At 53.7% G+C, this 10,874-nt stretch overlaps 4 protein-coding genes across 15 annotated transcripts in view; 2 read left to right on the top strand and 2 right to left on the bottom strand.

Moving 5' to 3' along the window:
* EFTUD2 (elongation factor Tu GTP binding domain containing 2) overlaps positions 1–1,022 on the bottom strand; it is a 52,207-nt gene extending 51,185 nt beyond the window's left edge. For both annotated transcript variants that reach the window (XM_017549321.2, XM_017549322.2), the window contains exon 1: positions 913–1,022. The gene's annotated coding sequence lies outside the window, so the exon portion shown is untranslated. The remainder of the gene's footprint in view (positions 1–912) is intronic.
* On the top strand, positions 1,010–5,126 carry CCDC103 (coiled-coil domain containing 103). Of its 10 annotated transcripts, none has more exons than XM_017549362.2 (4): positions 1,010–1,074; positions 2,839–2,990; positions 3,381–3,513; positions 4,518–5,122. In XM_017549362.2, the coding sequence occupies exons 2-4, from the start codon at positions 2,848–2,850 to the stop codon at positions 4,968–4,970; spliced, it is 729 nt and encodes a 242-aa protein (XP_017404851.1). In that variant the 5' UTR covers positions 1,010–1,074; positions 2,839–2,847; the 3' UTR covers positions 4,971–5,122. The 10 variants fall into 10 exon arrangements, with proteins under 10 accessions (XP_017404851.1, XP_037601935.1, XP_017404849.1 ...); XM_037746007.1 differs by lacking the exon at positions 1,010–1,074 and adding an exon at positions 1,080–1,162; XM_017549360.2 differs by lacking the exon at positions 1,010–1,074 and adding an exon at positions 1,259–1,375 and having other exon boundaries at positions 4,518–5,126.
* A 291-nt stretch (positions 5,127–5,417) lies between these two features.
* On the top strand, positions 5,418–7,538 carry FAM187A (family with sequence similarity 187 member A). Its single transcript, XM_037746006.1, has one exon. The coding sequence runs from the start codon at positions 5,979–5,981 to the stop codon at positions 7,221–7,223; it is 1,245 nt and encodes a 414-aa protein (XP_037601934.1). The 5' UTR covers positions 5,418–5,978; the 3' UTR covers positions 7,224–7,538.
* Positions 7,539–7,783: 245 nt separating this feature from the next.
* LOC108318334 (glial fibrillary acidic protein) overlaps positions 7,784–10,874 on the bottom strand; it is a 10,788-nt gene continuing 7,697 nt past the window's right edge. For both annotated transcript variants that reach the window (XM_037746005.1, XM_017549354.2), the window contains 2 exons: positions 10,176–10,261; positions 7,784–9,516 (listed from right to left, as the gene is read on the bottom strand). In XM_037746005.1, the coding sequence (XP_037601933.1) occupies positions 9,475–9,516; positions 10,176–10,261 (128 nt within the window). In that variant the 3' untranslated portion in view covers positions 7,784–9,474. The remainder of the gene's footprint in view (positions 9,517–10,175; positions 10,262–10,874) is intronic.

Genomic DNA, 10,874 nt, shown 5'->3' with positions numbered 1-10,874 from the left:
CTCCTGAGTAGCTGGGACTACAGGCACGCGCCACCAGGCCCAGCTAATTTTTTGTAGTTTTTAGTAGAGACGGGGTTTCACCATGTTGACCAGGATGGTCTTGATCTCTTGACCTTGTGATCCACCCGCCTCGGCCTCCCAAAGTGCTGGGATTACAGGCTTGAGCCACCGCGCCCGGCCACCTTGTTCCTTTATTTCAATCAAGTCTCCACTAAAATGTCACCTTCTCTGTCACTCTGAGTCCCTCATACATACTCAACCCCCCCACTTTCACTGTTTTATTATATTCTTGTTATGCATTTATCACTAGCTGACATATATCTAGTTATTTGTTTACTGTTCGTTTCCCCAACTACAATTTAAGTAAGGACTTCGTTTTGTTCACTTAGAACAGTGCCTAGCATAGAACAAGCCCTTAATAAGCATTTGTTGAACGAATGAATGATTCTAACAAAGTACAAAGAATGCAGATGATTTGCCCAGTTACACAAAACTAGCGACTCATGGAAACAAACCTCACTGCGGCTTCCCGCTACGATACAGGCGCTCAAAGGGAACGTCGGAGGGAACCTGGCATAGAATGGCTGAAGGCGGCACAAATGGAGGAGGGAGTGAGCGAGGGGACTGGACAGTTAGAGCACCGCTCCTTCCTAGGGATGCGATTTTACGGACGGAGGCTATAGAGGCAGCCCCGGAATCGAGGTGTGTGCGGGTGTGCGCGCTTCGGAAGCCTGGGGGAGGCACGCGGAGGAGAGGGGTCTTTCATTCTTTTTCCCGCTCCAGGCCTCAATTTACCCATCTGTAAAGCGAAAGGGGCAGACAGCATATAAGGCCTCTTCCAGATCTGACGCTCTTTAATTTCCTATCCCACCTGGAGCAACCCTTCCGTGCCGCAGACCTGCTTCAACTTACCTCCCGCCTGCTCAGCTAAGAGTTCCTAGGCCGCCGCGGTAGACCGCGCTTCCGCCCTACGCCAAGGAAACGTCTGCGCCCGCCGCCAGGAAGGACCCCGGAGACGCCGCGGTCGCCTTTCTGCCCGGGAGGACAACCCTCTGCCTGAGGACCAGTTTCGAGGTATGCCCGCCGCGCAGACAGGAACCGGCATGGCGGAGCAGCGAGTCCCCAAGAGGAGTATCCTAAGACGTGGGCTGCTCTAAAAAGGGTGAGACCTGAGGACACACGAATCTGATCAGGCGCCTCTGGGCCACCCGGAAAGGGGGGCCTTCAGGCAGATCACGTGGTGGGGCTGTTGGAGCAGTTGCTGGGCAACCACAGCTGCGGGGCGTGGTCTGTGCTGGGCTGCCCTCCTGTTCTGGCTTATCAGGGGATCCCCAAAGAAAGCAAGGGGACCAAGGCCGGGGCTGTTGGGGTGAAGGTCCGGGAGGCTCCGTAAGGGGGCGGAAGGGTTAGTTTTACTTATTAAATGTCTGGGGAGGGCTGAGAACTGGACGCCTGAGTTCGGTTACTGACCAGCCCCGCCCCTTCTTGGCGTTCAGATTCCCCACTTTGGGGTAGGGTGGCTAATGGGTTTAGTTGAGGACCTCCTGCTTCCTTGCGCTAAGGCTGTTCGTGATGACTCTGCCACAAAATCTAGCTCAACTCACCAGGAATCTGCAGTTCAGAGAGGTCCCACAAGTAAATGCCAGAGCCCTGACTAGAAGCCACGTAGAGAATCTCTCTGCAGGCCGGACGCAGTGGCTCACGCCTGTAATTCCAGCACTTTGGGAGGCCGAAGCGTGCAGATCACTTGAGGTCAGGAGTTCGAGACCAGCCTGGGCAACATGGTGAAACCCCGTCTCTACTAAAAATACAAAAATTGGGCCGGGCGCGGTGGCTCAAGCCTGTAATCCCAGCACTTTGGGAGGCCGAGGCGGGTGGATCACGAGGTCAAGAGATCGAGACCATCCTGGCCAACATGGTGAAACCCCGTCTCTACTAAAAATACAAAACATTAGCTGGGCATGGTGGTGCGTGCCTGTAATCCCAGCTACTCAGGAGGCTGAGGCAGGAGAATTGCCTGAACCCGGGAGGCGGAGGTTGCGGTGAGCCGAGATCGCGCCATTGCACTCCAGCCAGGGTAAGAAGAGCGAAACTCCGTCTCAAAAAAAAAAAAAAAAAAAATACAAAAATTGGCTGGGCGTGGTGGCGCATGCGTGTAGTCCCAGCTAGTCGGGAGGCTGAAGCACGAAAATTGCTTGAACCCGGGAAGCAGAGGTTACAGTGAGCCGAGATCGTGCCACTGCATTTTATCCTGGGCAACACAGCGAGCCCTGGGCTGGACAGAGGGATTTGGGGATTGGATCATTGAGCTCCTTCCTCTGCCCCTTCTACTTGATTTCCTGCTCAGTCATTGCATTTGGTTTGGGTGAAAGTCTCCTTCCCCATTAAAGAGATTTAATGAGAATGAAACGTTATCTTCAGCTCCAGGGTAACTAACAAGAGTTCTGCTTTTGTGTGAGGTCCCCTGTCTAAACGACTTGCTGCAGAACACGCCTATGTGGAAGAGTGAAGGAACTGAATCCTGAGATCCAAATGCCTCCTCCGCTGAAGCACCAAAATTAAAAGTATTTTTAGAGGCAGAGAGCAAAATCAAGACAGAGCTCCAAATTCAGTCAGGAATCTATTCTGTTTTAAGGGGCAAGTCTTGTGTAAGTCCTCACTTTGAAATTCAGCTTGTCTTTGTGAAGTAGAAAACCAGTTTTGCAACACCTCCCAATATGAGTGACATGATGTCCAGAGTGCTTTGAGGTCATTTTGTGTTCTGGCGAATAATCCAGAGACACCCTCTTTCCCCCGATATTGACCCTCCACTGACGTGCATTTCTTTTGCCTTCCCAGGCACAGGCCATGGAAAGGAATGACACCATCGACTTCAAGGCTCTGGAGAAAGAGCTGCAGGCTGCACTTACTGCTGATGAGAAGTACAAACGGGAGAATGCTGCCAAGTTACGGGCAGTGGAACAGAGGGTGGCTTCCTATGAGGAGTTCAGGTTGGCTCACCGCCATTTTTCTCAGGCCCGCCCATTATAGTGGACTGTAGTAGTTAACTCTGAAATCAAACCATTTTGTTTGATCAGCCCTACTTCAGTCCTGGCCCCACCCTCTACTGTTTGATCTTATGCAATTTCCTTAACCTTTCTGAACCTCAATTATTTATCTGTAAAACAGTAAGCGTTATTATAATTAAATGAGTTCTTGCAAGTGTCTGACGTGTGAAGTGCCTGAGAGCAGTCAGCTATCACTGCTGTTGTTACTGTTATTATCATTATGGTCATACTGGTCTGTCAACAAGTTCATCCTATACCATGCAAATTCTAGCTGCCTTACACCCACAGACACAGCATTAAGTCCATTACCTAATTTCTGTCCTTTGCCCCCAGGGGTATTGTCCTTGCATCACATCTGAAGCCACTGGAACGGAAGGATAAGATGGGAGGAAAGAGAGCTGTGCCCTGGAACTGTCACACTGTTCAGGGAAGGACTTTCCAGGATGTGGCCACTGAAATCTCCCCGGTAGGTGAGGCCCTGCCTCTTTAGTCCAGCAGGATTCTCTGCCCTAAAGCTTCAATCCTGTTTGTTGTGTTTTTGAGACGGAGTCTCGCCCTGTCTCCAGGCTGGAGTGCAGTGGTACGATTGCAGCTCACTGCAACCTCCGCCTCCCAGGTTCAAGCGATTCTCCTGCCTCAGCCTCCTGAGTAGCTGAGACTACAGGGGTGCACTACCACACCCAGCTAATTTTGGTATTTTTAGTAGAGGTGGGGTTTTACCATGTTGGCCAGGATGGTCTCCATCTCTTGACCTCGTGATTCACCTGCCTCGGCCTCCCAAAGTGCTGGGATTACAGGCATGAGCCACCACGTCCAGCCCCTGTTTTTTTGTTTGTTTGTTTGTTTGTTTTTTAACCACACATACGTCTTCTTTATTTATCATGTTAAACCAACAGAGACAGGTTTCTGCCTCCAATCCCTGAAAGAAAAACAGCAGATGGTGAAGCTGAGTTGAACTGGGCAGAATGAGTCAGAAAGGTGGGCTAGGGAAGGGGACCTTCCCTTAGTTCTTTGACTTTCACTCTCAGATCACGTTTGGGTTGCTCTGCCTCTGAATTGCATGGTGTCGAGTGTAATGATCCTGTGCAGTGTTGAGAGAGAGATCCCGATATTCAGATCCTTCACATTCACTTGAGTTCCTTTCTCTCTTCCTGAGATTTCCAGTCAACCCATCCATACGGCTTACAGTAAACCCTGACTTATTCTTGAAGACTAGAGCTATGGCTCCATTCATGAGTAGGAAATTCCAGTATAAATGAGAATCTCAAATCATGACATGGATTCCTTGTCCCCCCAACCCCATCTCATCCCCAGTTCCCTCAGCTGAAAATGAGGCCCCCAAGGACCAAAATCTTCCCAGTGCTCAGAGAGTAACCGAACTAAGATGGAAACCTACAGGCTCCCCTCACTCGCACTGTTGCAGAGCAGCTGGAAGAGCTCCTGACTCCCTTTCCTTTCCTTATGATGCAGGAGAAAACCCCCCTCCAGCCCGAGACTTCTGCTGACTTCTACCGTGATTGGCGACGCCGCTTGAGGAGTGGGCCAGAGCGCTACCAGGCCCTGCTGCAGCTCGGGGGTCCAAAGCTGGGCCGCCTCTTCCAGACAGATGTGGGGTTTGGGCTTCTCGGGGAGCTGCTGGTGGCACTGGCTGATCATGTGGGGCCAGCTGACCGGGCAGCTGTACTGGGGATCCTACGCAGCCTGGCGACCACCGGGCGCTTCACCCTGAACCTGAGCCTGCTGAGCCATGTGGAGAGAGAGAGATGCAAGTGTTTGTTTCAGAAGCTGCAAACCATGGGCACCCCCAGACCCATGAAGGAGGGGCTCAGCTGGGAGGAGCAGGGTCTGGAGGAGCAGTCTGGTAGGCTCCAGGAGGAGGAGAGGCTCCTGCAGGAGCTGCTGGGGCTGTACCAGGTTGACTGATGTGACCAGGTACCCTCAGAGGTCCCGGTGGTCATGGGAGGCAGTTTTTTGGTTGTTGTCTTGGGGTTCTGCAGGACCGTAATAAGAAACCCACGCTTAGTTCCTGTCTCAACTTGGAATTTTCAGAGCAAAAACAGGAATCAAGTTTCCCACTTCTCTAGCCCCTCAGTGTCTCGATATTTTGAACTGTGTGTATCCACGGGACAATAAAGAGTTCAGGAAGTTGAAAGCAGTTTTGTTTCCCATCCATGGAGTCTGCCAAGCCTCTAGCCTACTGGCCCTGAGAGATGAGTGTGTACCCAACCAGATGCTGGCTTTACCTGTTACAGCCTCCACTCAGAAAAAGAAAAAAGCAAAATCTTCATGGTAAACAAACACTGATCACCACAGCTCTTAACAAGAATGTTTATAGCCCCAAACCAATAAATGAACATCAACAAATGATCAAATGCTACCTCATTTGAGTTGTTGAATTTTCCCCTAGAGGCTCAGTTCTTGTGCAGGTTGAGCCTGGGAAGGCCTTAAGCCATCAGCCCAGGTCCAGCCAGCCTCTCAGATGGCCAGATACACAGGAGGGTGGGTTTCCTTCATCCTCCAGTTTGATGAAAGGGAAGACTTTTCCACCAGGCCCACAGGGCAGGGCCTGGAGCACAGAGGCAGAGATTTCCCTGCCCGTGCACTTAGGCCTGCCCTTCTCATTCCGGTTTCCTTTGACCCATTCTTGGGTGAGTGCCAGTGTTCTAGAAAGGGGAGTGAAGGCCAGGTTCTAGAATGCCACCCCCCCACCACTGAGATCGGGTCTGGAATGTTAGAAGGGCATATTATATATCCACTGGGCATAAATTGCCTTGTACTTGGCTGCTTCCTCTGCAGATTGTTGCTTCTTTTCCTGGCTGCATAATCCTTTCCTCATCGAGGGGCCTCGGCTCAGCAGTGCTTTCTAGGAGCCCCATGAGCCTTTAATACATTGGTTTTGCCCTGCACCTCTGACCCCTCCCTCCTTCAGGCATGCACCTGGCCCTCACCACTGTGCTCCTGTGGGCATGGGGGAGTCTCCAGGCCTTTGAAATTGTGGAGAAGGAAAACATTTTTCAGAAGACCCCCTGCCCCGCTTTCCTGATGTTTGAAAATGCAGCCTACCTGGCCGACATGAGCTTTGAGCTTCCCTGCCACTGCAAGCCTGAGGAGGTGCTGGCTGTAGTCTGGTTCTATCAAAAGCACCTAGGTAGCAGCCACACCAAAGTGCTGACGGACTTCGATGGGCGGGTGCTGACGGAGGCGGCCCAGGTGCATGTGGGCAGTGACATGCTGACCCGCTTCAGCATCCGCATGTTCAGCCTGTTGGTTTTCAGGGCCCAGCCTGAGGACTCAGGCCTGTACTTCTGTGGCACCCGCAAGGGGGACTACTTTTACGCCTACGATGTGGACATCCAGAGCAGCGAGGGAATGGTGGCCACTTTCCAGGATGAGGGCCAGGAGCCCTTCGCAGACGAGTACTATGGGCACCTCCATGTCTTCACCACCTTCTGGGAGTGGACCCCCTGTGACCGCTGCGGGGTGCGTGGGGAGCAGTGGCGCATCGGCCTCTGCTACCTGCAGAGCCCAGACCTCTCCCCACGCTACCTCAAGGCGGTGCCCGACGTGGTGTCCTGTGGCTCAAGGGCTGTGCCGAGGAAGCTGCGGACCAAGGCCAGGGACCACATGCCTGAGCTGCTGGTTCGGAGCTGCATAGTCCCCTGTGAGAAGACGAAGACCATCCGGGGGGGCATCCTGGCCATCGTTAACTATGTGTCCAAGGTGGGCAGCCGGCCCTGGGTGCCCCAGGTGCCCATTCAGTTCCACCAGCAGAGACTGGGCCATGGGCTCATCATCTCCTGTCCCGGGGCCCGGCCAGAGCATGCGGTGGCCTGGGACAAAGACCGCCAGCACCTCTACCGCACACAGTACCTGAAGGGCGTCAACAGGTCCATGAGGGTGTTCATTGACCACGGCAACCAGCTCCACATCCGCTTCGCCCAGCTGGGTGACCGGGGCATCTACTATTGCTGGAGGCAGGGTGTGCGGGTTGCTGGCTTCCGGCTGGGCGTGACATCTCGTGGGCGCTACCCAGCCTCGTTCTCGGATCCTGAGACTCGCTCGGCCGTGGAGCTCACCCTGATAGGCTACTTGCTCATCACGGCAGTTTTTGTCACCGTTCACCTCTGTCATTGCTGCTGTTACTTATTTAGCTGTTGTCCCAACTTCTCCCCCTAGGCTTTCCCCAGTTCTGAAGACCTGTTGTCCTTCAATGTGTTTGTTAAATGATACCAGATGTCTCTGGTGGGTACCCTGGGCTGGGACTTGTGGTAGGGACATGTGGACAAATCTGTTAGTTACAGCCTGCTCCCCATTTTCATGGGCAGGTCTGGGGCCTGAGCTGAGAAGTGGAGGGGCCCTAAGGCTGGTGGGAGAATGGGGACTGAGGTCAGGATGGAACTAGCCAGGGCGTGCGTGTTTTCTGACTTCACACTTAGGTCAGAGAAGAAGGAGTGAACTCATATTTGTCCAGTGGTAAACACTGATCAGCGCTGAATCGTCTTTGAGCTGTTTTACTTTCTTGCTTCTGAGGATTGTGCTGGTTGAGTTGCTGATAGCAGGGAGAGGAAGGAAGAAAAGAGTGGAGGGAGCTAGTGTAAGTCCTCTTTGGCTGGGTGTGGGGTGTGGTGAGGGTGTGGGCTCCAGAGACGATCACTAATAAGAAGTGAATTGGTCTTGTCGAAGGCTAGGTCTCGACCCCAGTCCCGCCCGCTCATGAAAAGATCAGAGTCCACTCTGGGGAAAGGCGCAGCGGTCTTTATTTTTCCTCAGTAACTAAAGGCAGCAGCAGTGCCCTGAAGATTAGCAGCAGGTGGCAGGAAGGAGCGGAGGGAAAGGACACCAAGTCTTGGGGAGAGAGAAAGACCCTTCTTCGGCCTTAGAGGGGAGAGGAGAACCCTGAAGTGGGCCCTCTCAGTCCCATTTCTGGGCACAGATCCCACCAGTCTGCCCAGTTAAAGCAGAGTGGGTACGCTGGGGTGGGGACGTGTCAGCCCTGAGCACCCGGCCTCCAGGCTGCAGGAATATGAGCCAGTATCTTCACTTTGCTCGCGCCTCAGTTTTACAAATTGTACAATAGGGCGCTACCTAAAATACTGGATACATTTTGCATGTGAGTAAGAAGGGACCACAAGAGGCCCTTGGCTTAGGGAAAAGCAGCCGGTCACTCTGGGGTGGAGATGGTCAGGCGTGTGGCAGTGGCTTACTGGGGTAAAGAAGCAGCAGTCCCAGGGGCTCAGAGGCTGGGGCGGCCTGGGATGACACAGCAAGGAAGAGGCCTTTAGAACTGGGACAAAGTCATGCCCTGCCCCCATGGATACATCCCCTTTCTCTCCTGTTTCAGCATCTTCAAGAGGATGAGTCACTTTCTTAATTCCCACAACTCAGAGGCCAAGTGCAACTGGTCACCCACAACCCCCATCTGGATGTCTAGCGCCGACTTAATTGCCTCCTCCACCATCTCTACCAGCGTCCCCTCCAGTCTGCACGGGGCAGTCTTCCTGGGCTTGACCTTTCTGTACCCACAGCTGGGGGCCAGGCAGCCCCCCTCTATCCCTCGCAGCACCCCATCCCTCTCCACATACACTACAGATCCCCCAAGTGCTGAGAATCAAGCTCCCACCTGCGCACAGTGTGCCCACAGACAGGGTCCCTGGATGGCAGCTCAGGGGGCCTGAGACATTTGAGTCATGGCTCAGGAGGTTCCTCTGGGATCTGGGCAGGTGCCTGCCCCAGGTGGCAGGACGTCCCCACCCATCTTAGACTGATCAGGGTCTGTCTAGAAGAATAACCCTCTGAGCTGGGCACGATGGCTTGAGGCTACAATCCAGCTATACAGGAGGCTGAGGTGGGAAAATTGCTTGAGCCCAGGAGTTCAAGGCCAGCCTGGGCAGCATAGGGAGACCCCGCCTCAAAAACAACAAAAAACAAAACAAGCCTCTGGCCAGGGCTACCTTGTCTGTGGGGACCTCCCTTTCCTGTCTGAGGCTCAGTTTTCCTCCAGCAGTCTGAGGAAACTCAAAGGCACAGTTCCCAGATACCCAGAGAGAACCTCCAATTCTGGAAACAGTTGCCATAACAACAGGGATCAGGGATGTGGAGGGCGATGTATTTGGTCCCCCGCCCTCCTCCCCTTCTCTCCTTCCTCCTCATTCTAACTCAAGCTGCTGGCCATGCCCCTCCAGACTGCCCCTTGGGGGTGAGTGCCTTGTTAGTTAGAGTCGCTGGGTGCTGGGTGGGTGCTGTCTGGCAGGCCTAATGCAGACGGAGCCTAGAGCAGCTAGCTGGCCAAGAGACAAGGAGGGAGGGGAGCAGCTGGGGCGGTGGGAGCTCAGGTCTGGGGAAAGGCGCCAGCAGAGAAGGAGCAACTATCCTGCTCCTCCTTGAGCCCCTCATGCGATGGAGCAGAGGCCACCAGCTGGGTCCCACCTCACATCACATCCTTGTGCTCCTGCTTGGACTCCTTAATGACCTGCAGGGGCAGGGAACATGCACAGTGTGACAATTAGAGGTGCACACAGACCCCAGGTCCACCACCGCAAGGCTGTGTAACCTCGGGCAAGTCCCCACGCTTCTCAGGTCTTTCTTTTCTTGACAGTAACCACAACTACCTCGCACAGTGGTCAGAGAGGGAGAAGTGACGCTGGGAAAGCGTTTAGCATCGTGCCTGGTGCGGAGCAAGCTGCTGGAGTAAGCTGAGCTTCCGCCGTAGCTGGAGTGGTGTGGGGGATATACTAAATCCCCTCTTCCCATCCCCTGGTAGTTTCCTTTTACTAAGCTGGAAATTGAAAGCCCTCCCCATCCCTGATTGTCTCTGTTAGAGTTGGGAGTGAAAGCTGCTAACTTTAACTCTCTTTCTGTCCCTGGCAAGCCAGGACCCTGAGTGTGAGGGTGAGAAAGAGATAGCATTTGAGTTAGGACCCCATCTAGTGGCTTTGGTACCAAGGCTTCTCTTAGAACAGCCTATGGAGGGGCTGGGGAAATGGAATTACATCCAGGTTCCTCGCTGTCCTCCAGAATTCACTGGGGAGCTCCTGGGAGTTACTGCGCCAGCCCCAGGCTCTCATCCACAGCCTGGCCTTGAGAATCCTGGGGGTCAGGCAGCGCCTGATGGCCCAGATCCCTCATTACCTCTCCATCCCGCATCTCTACAGTCTTCACCACGATGTTCCTCTTGAGGTGGCCTTCTGACACAGACTTGGTGTCCAGGCTGGTTTCTGCAGGTGTGAGGAGAAGAGACCTCCTATGGATTCTCGGGGCGAGAGTCATCCTCTCCCACCCCCGGCTTCCCCATTGTGCCCCCAGATCATAATATGAGAACCTGTGCAATGAGGCAGAGAGAGCCTAGGCTCTTCCAGACGGGCTGGAGAGCCCCCAAATCCCAACAGTGCTGCTGCCCAAGTCCTGGCTGCTCTGTCCTGTTAGAGTCCTGGCTACTCTGTCTTCTGGTCTGGCTTCATTTCAGCCCCTTTGCAAGCCCTGGCCTGGCACCTGGCTTTCTGACATCCCAGCAGGGCATCGAGGAAGGACATGCAGGCTTTGAAATCAGGAGACCAGGTGGGCCACGGTGGCTCGCTCATACCTGTAATCCCAGCACGTTGGGAGGCCAAGGCAGGTGGATCACCTGAGGTCAGGAGTTCAAGACCAGCCTGACCAATATGGTGAAACTCTGTCTCTACTAAAAATACAAAAATTAGCTGGATGTGGTGACAGGCGCCTGTAGTCCCAGCTACTCAGTAGGCTGAGACAGGAGAATCACTTGAACCTGAGAGGTGGAGGTTGCAGTGAGCCAAGATTGCAACACTGCAGGATGCTCTGCCTCAAAAAAAA

This window comes from Cebus imitator, unplaced genomic scaffold, assembly GCF_001604975.1.
Source record: "Cebus imitator isolate Cc_AM_T3 unplaced genomic scaffold, Cebus_imitator-1.0 Scaffold217, whole genome shotgun sequence".
Taxonomy (NCBI): Eukaryota; Metazoa; Chordata; class Mammalia; order Primates; family Cebidae; genus Cebus; species Cebus imitator.
This window is presented reverse-complemented; position numbering and strand designations above follow the sequence as displayed.

Excerpts from the sequence above, each read along its gene's own strand:
- CCDC103 (XM_017549358.2), top strand. The coding sequence starts at position 1,573 with ATGACTCTGCCACAAAATCTAGCTCAACTCACCAGGAATCTGCAGTTC. Across the intron at positions 2,991-3,380 it reads GCTTCCTATGAGGAGTTCAG|GGGTATTGTCCTTGCATCAC; the intron begins GTTGGCTCACCG and ends CTTTGCCCCCAG. Across the intron at positions 3,514-4,517 it reads TGGCCACTGAAATCTCCCCG|GAGAAAACCCCCCTCCAGCC; the intron begins GTAGGTGAGGCC and ends CTTATGATGCAG.
- FAM187A (XM_037746006.1), top strand. The coding sequence starts at position 5,979 with ATGCACCTGGCCCTCACCACTGTGCTCCTGTGGGCATGGGGGAGTCTC.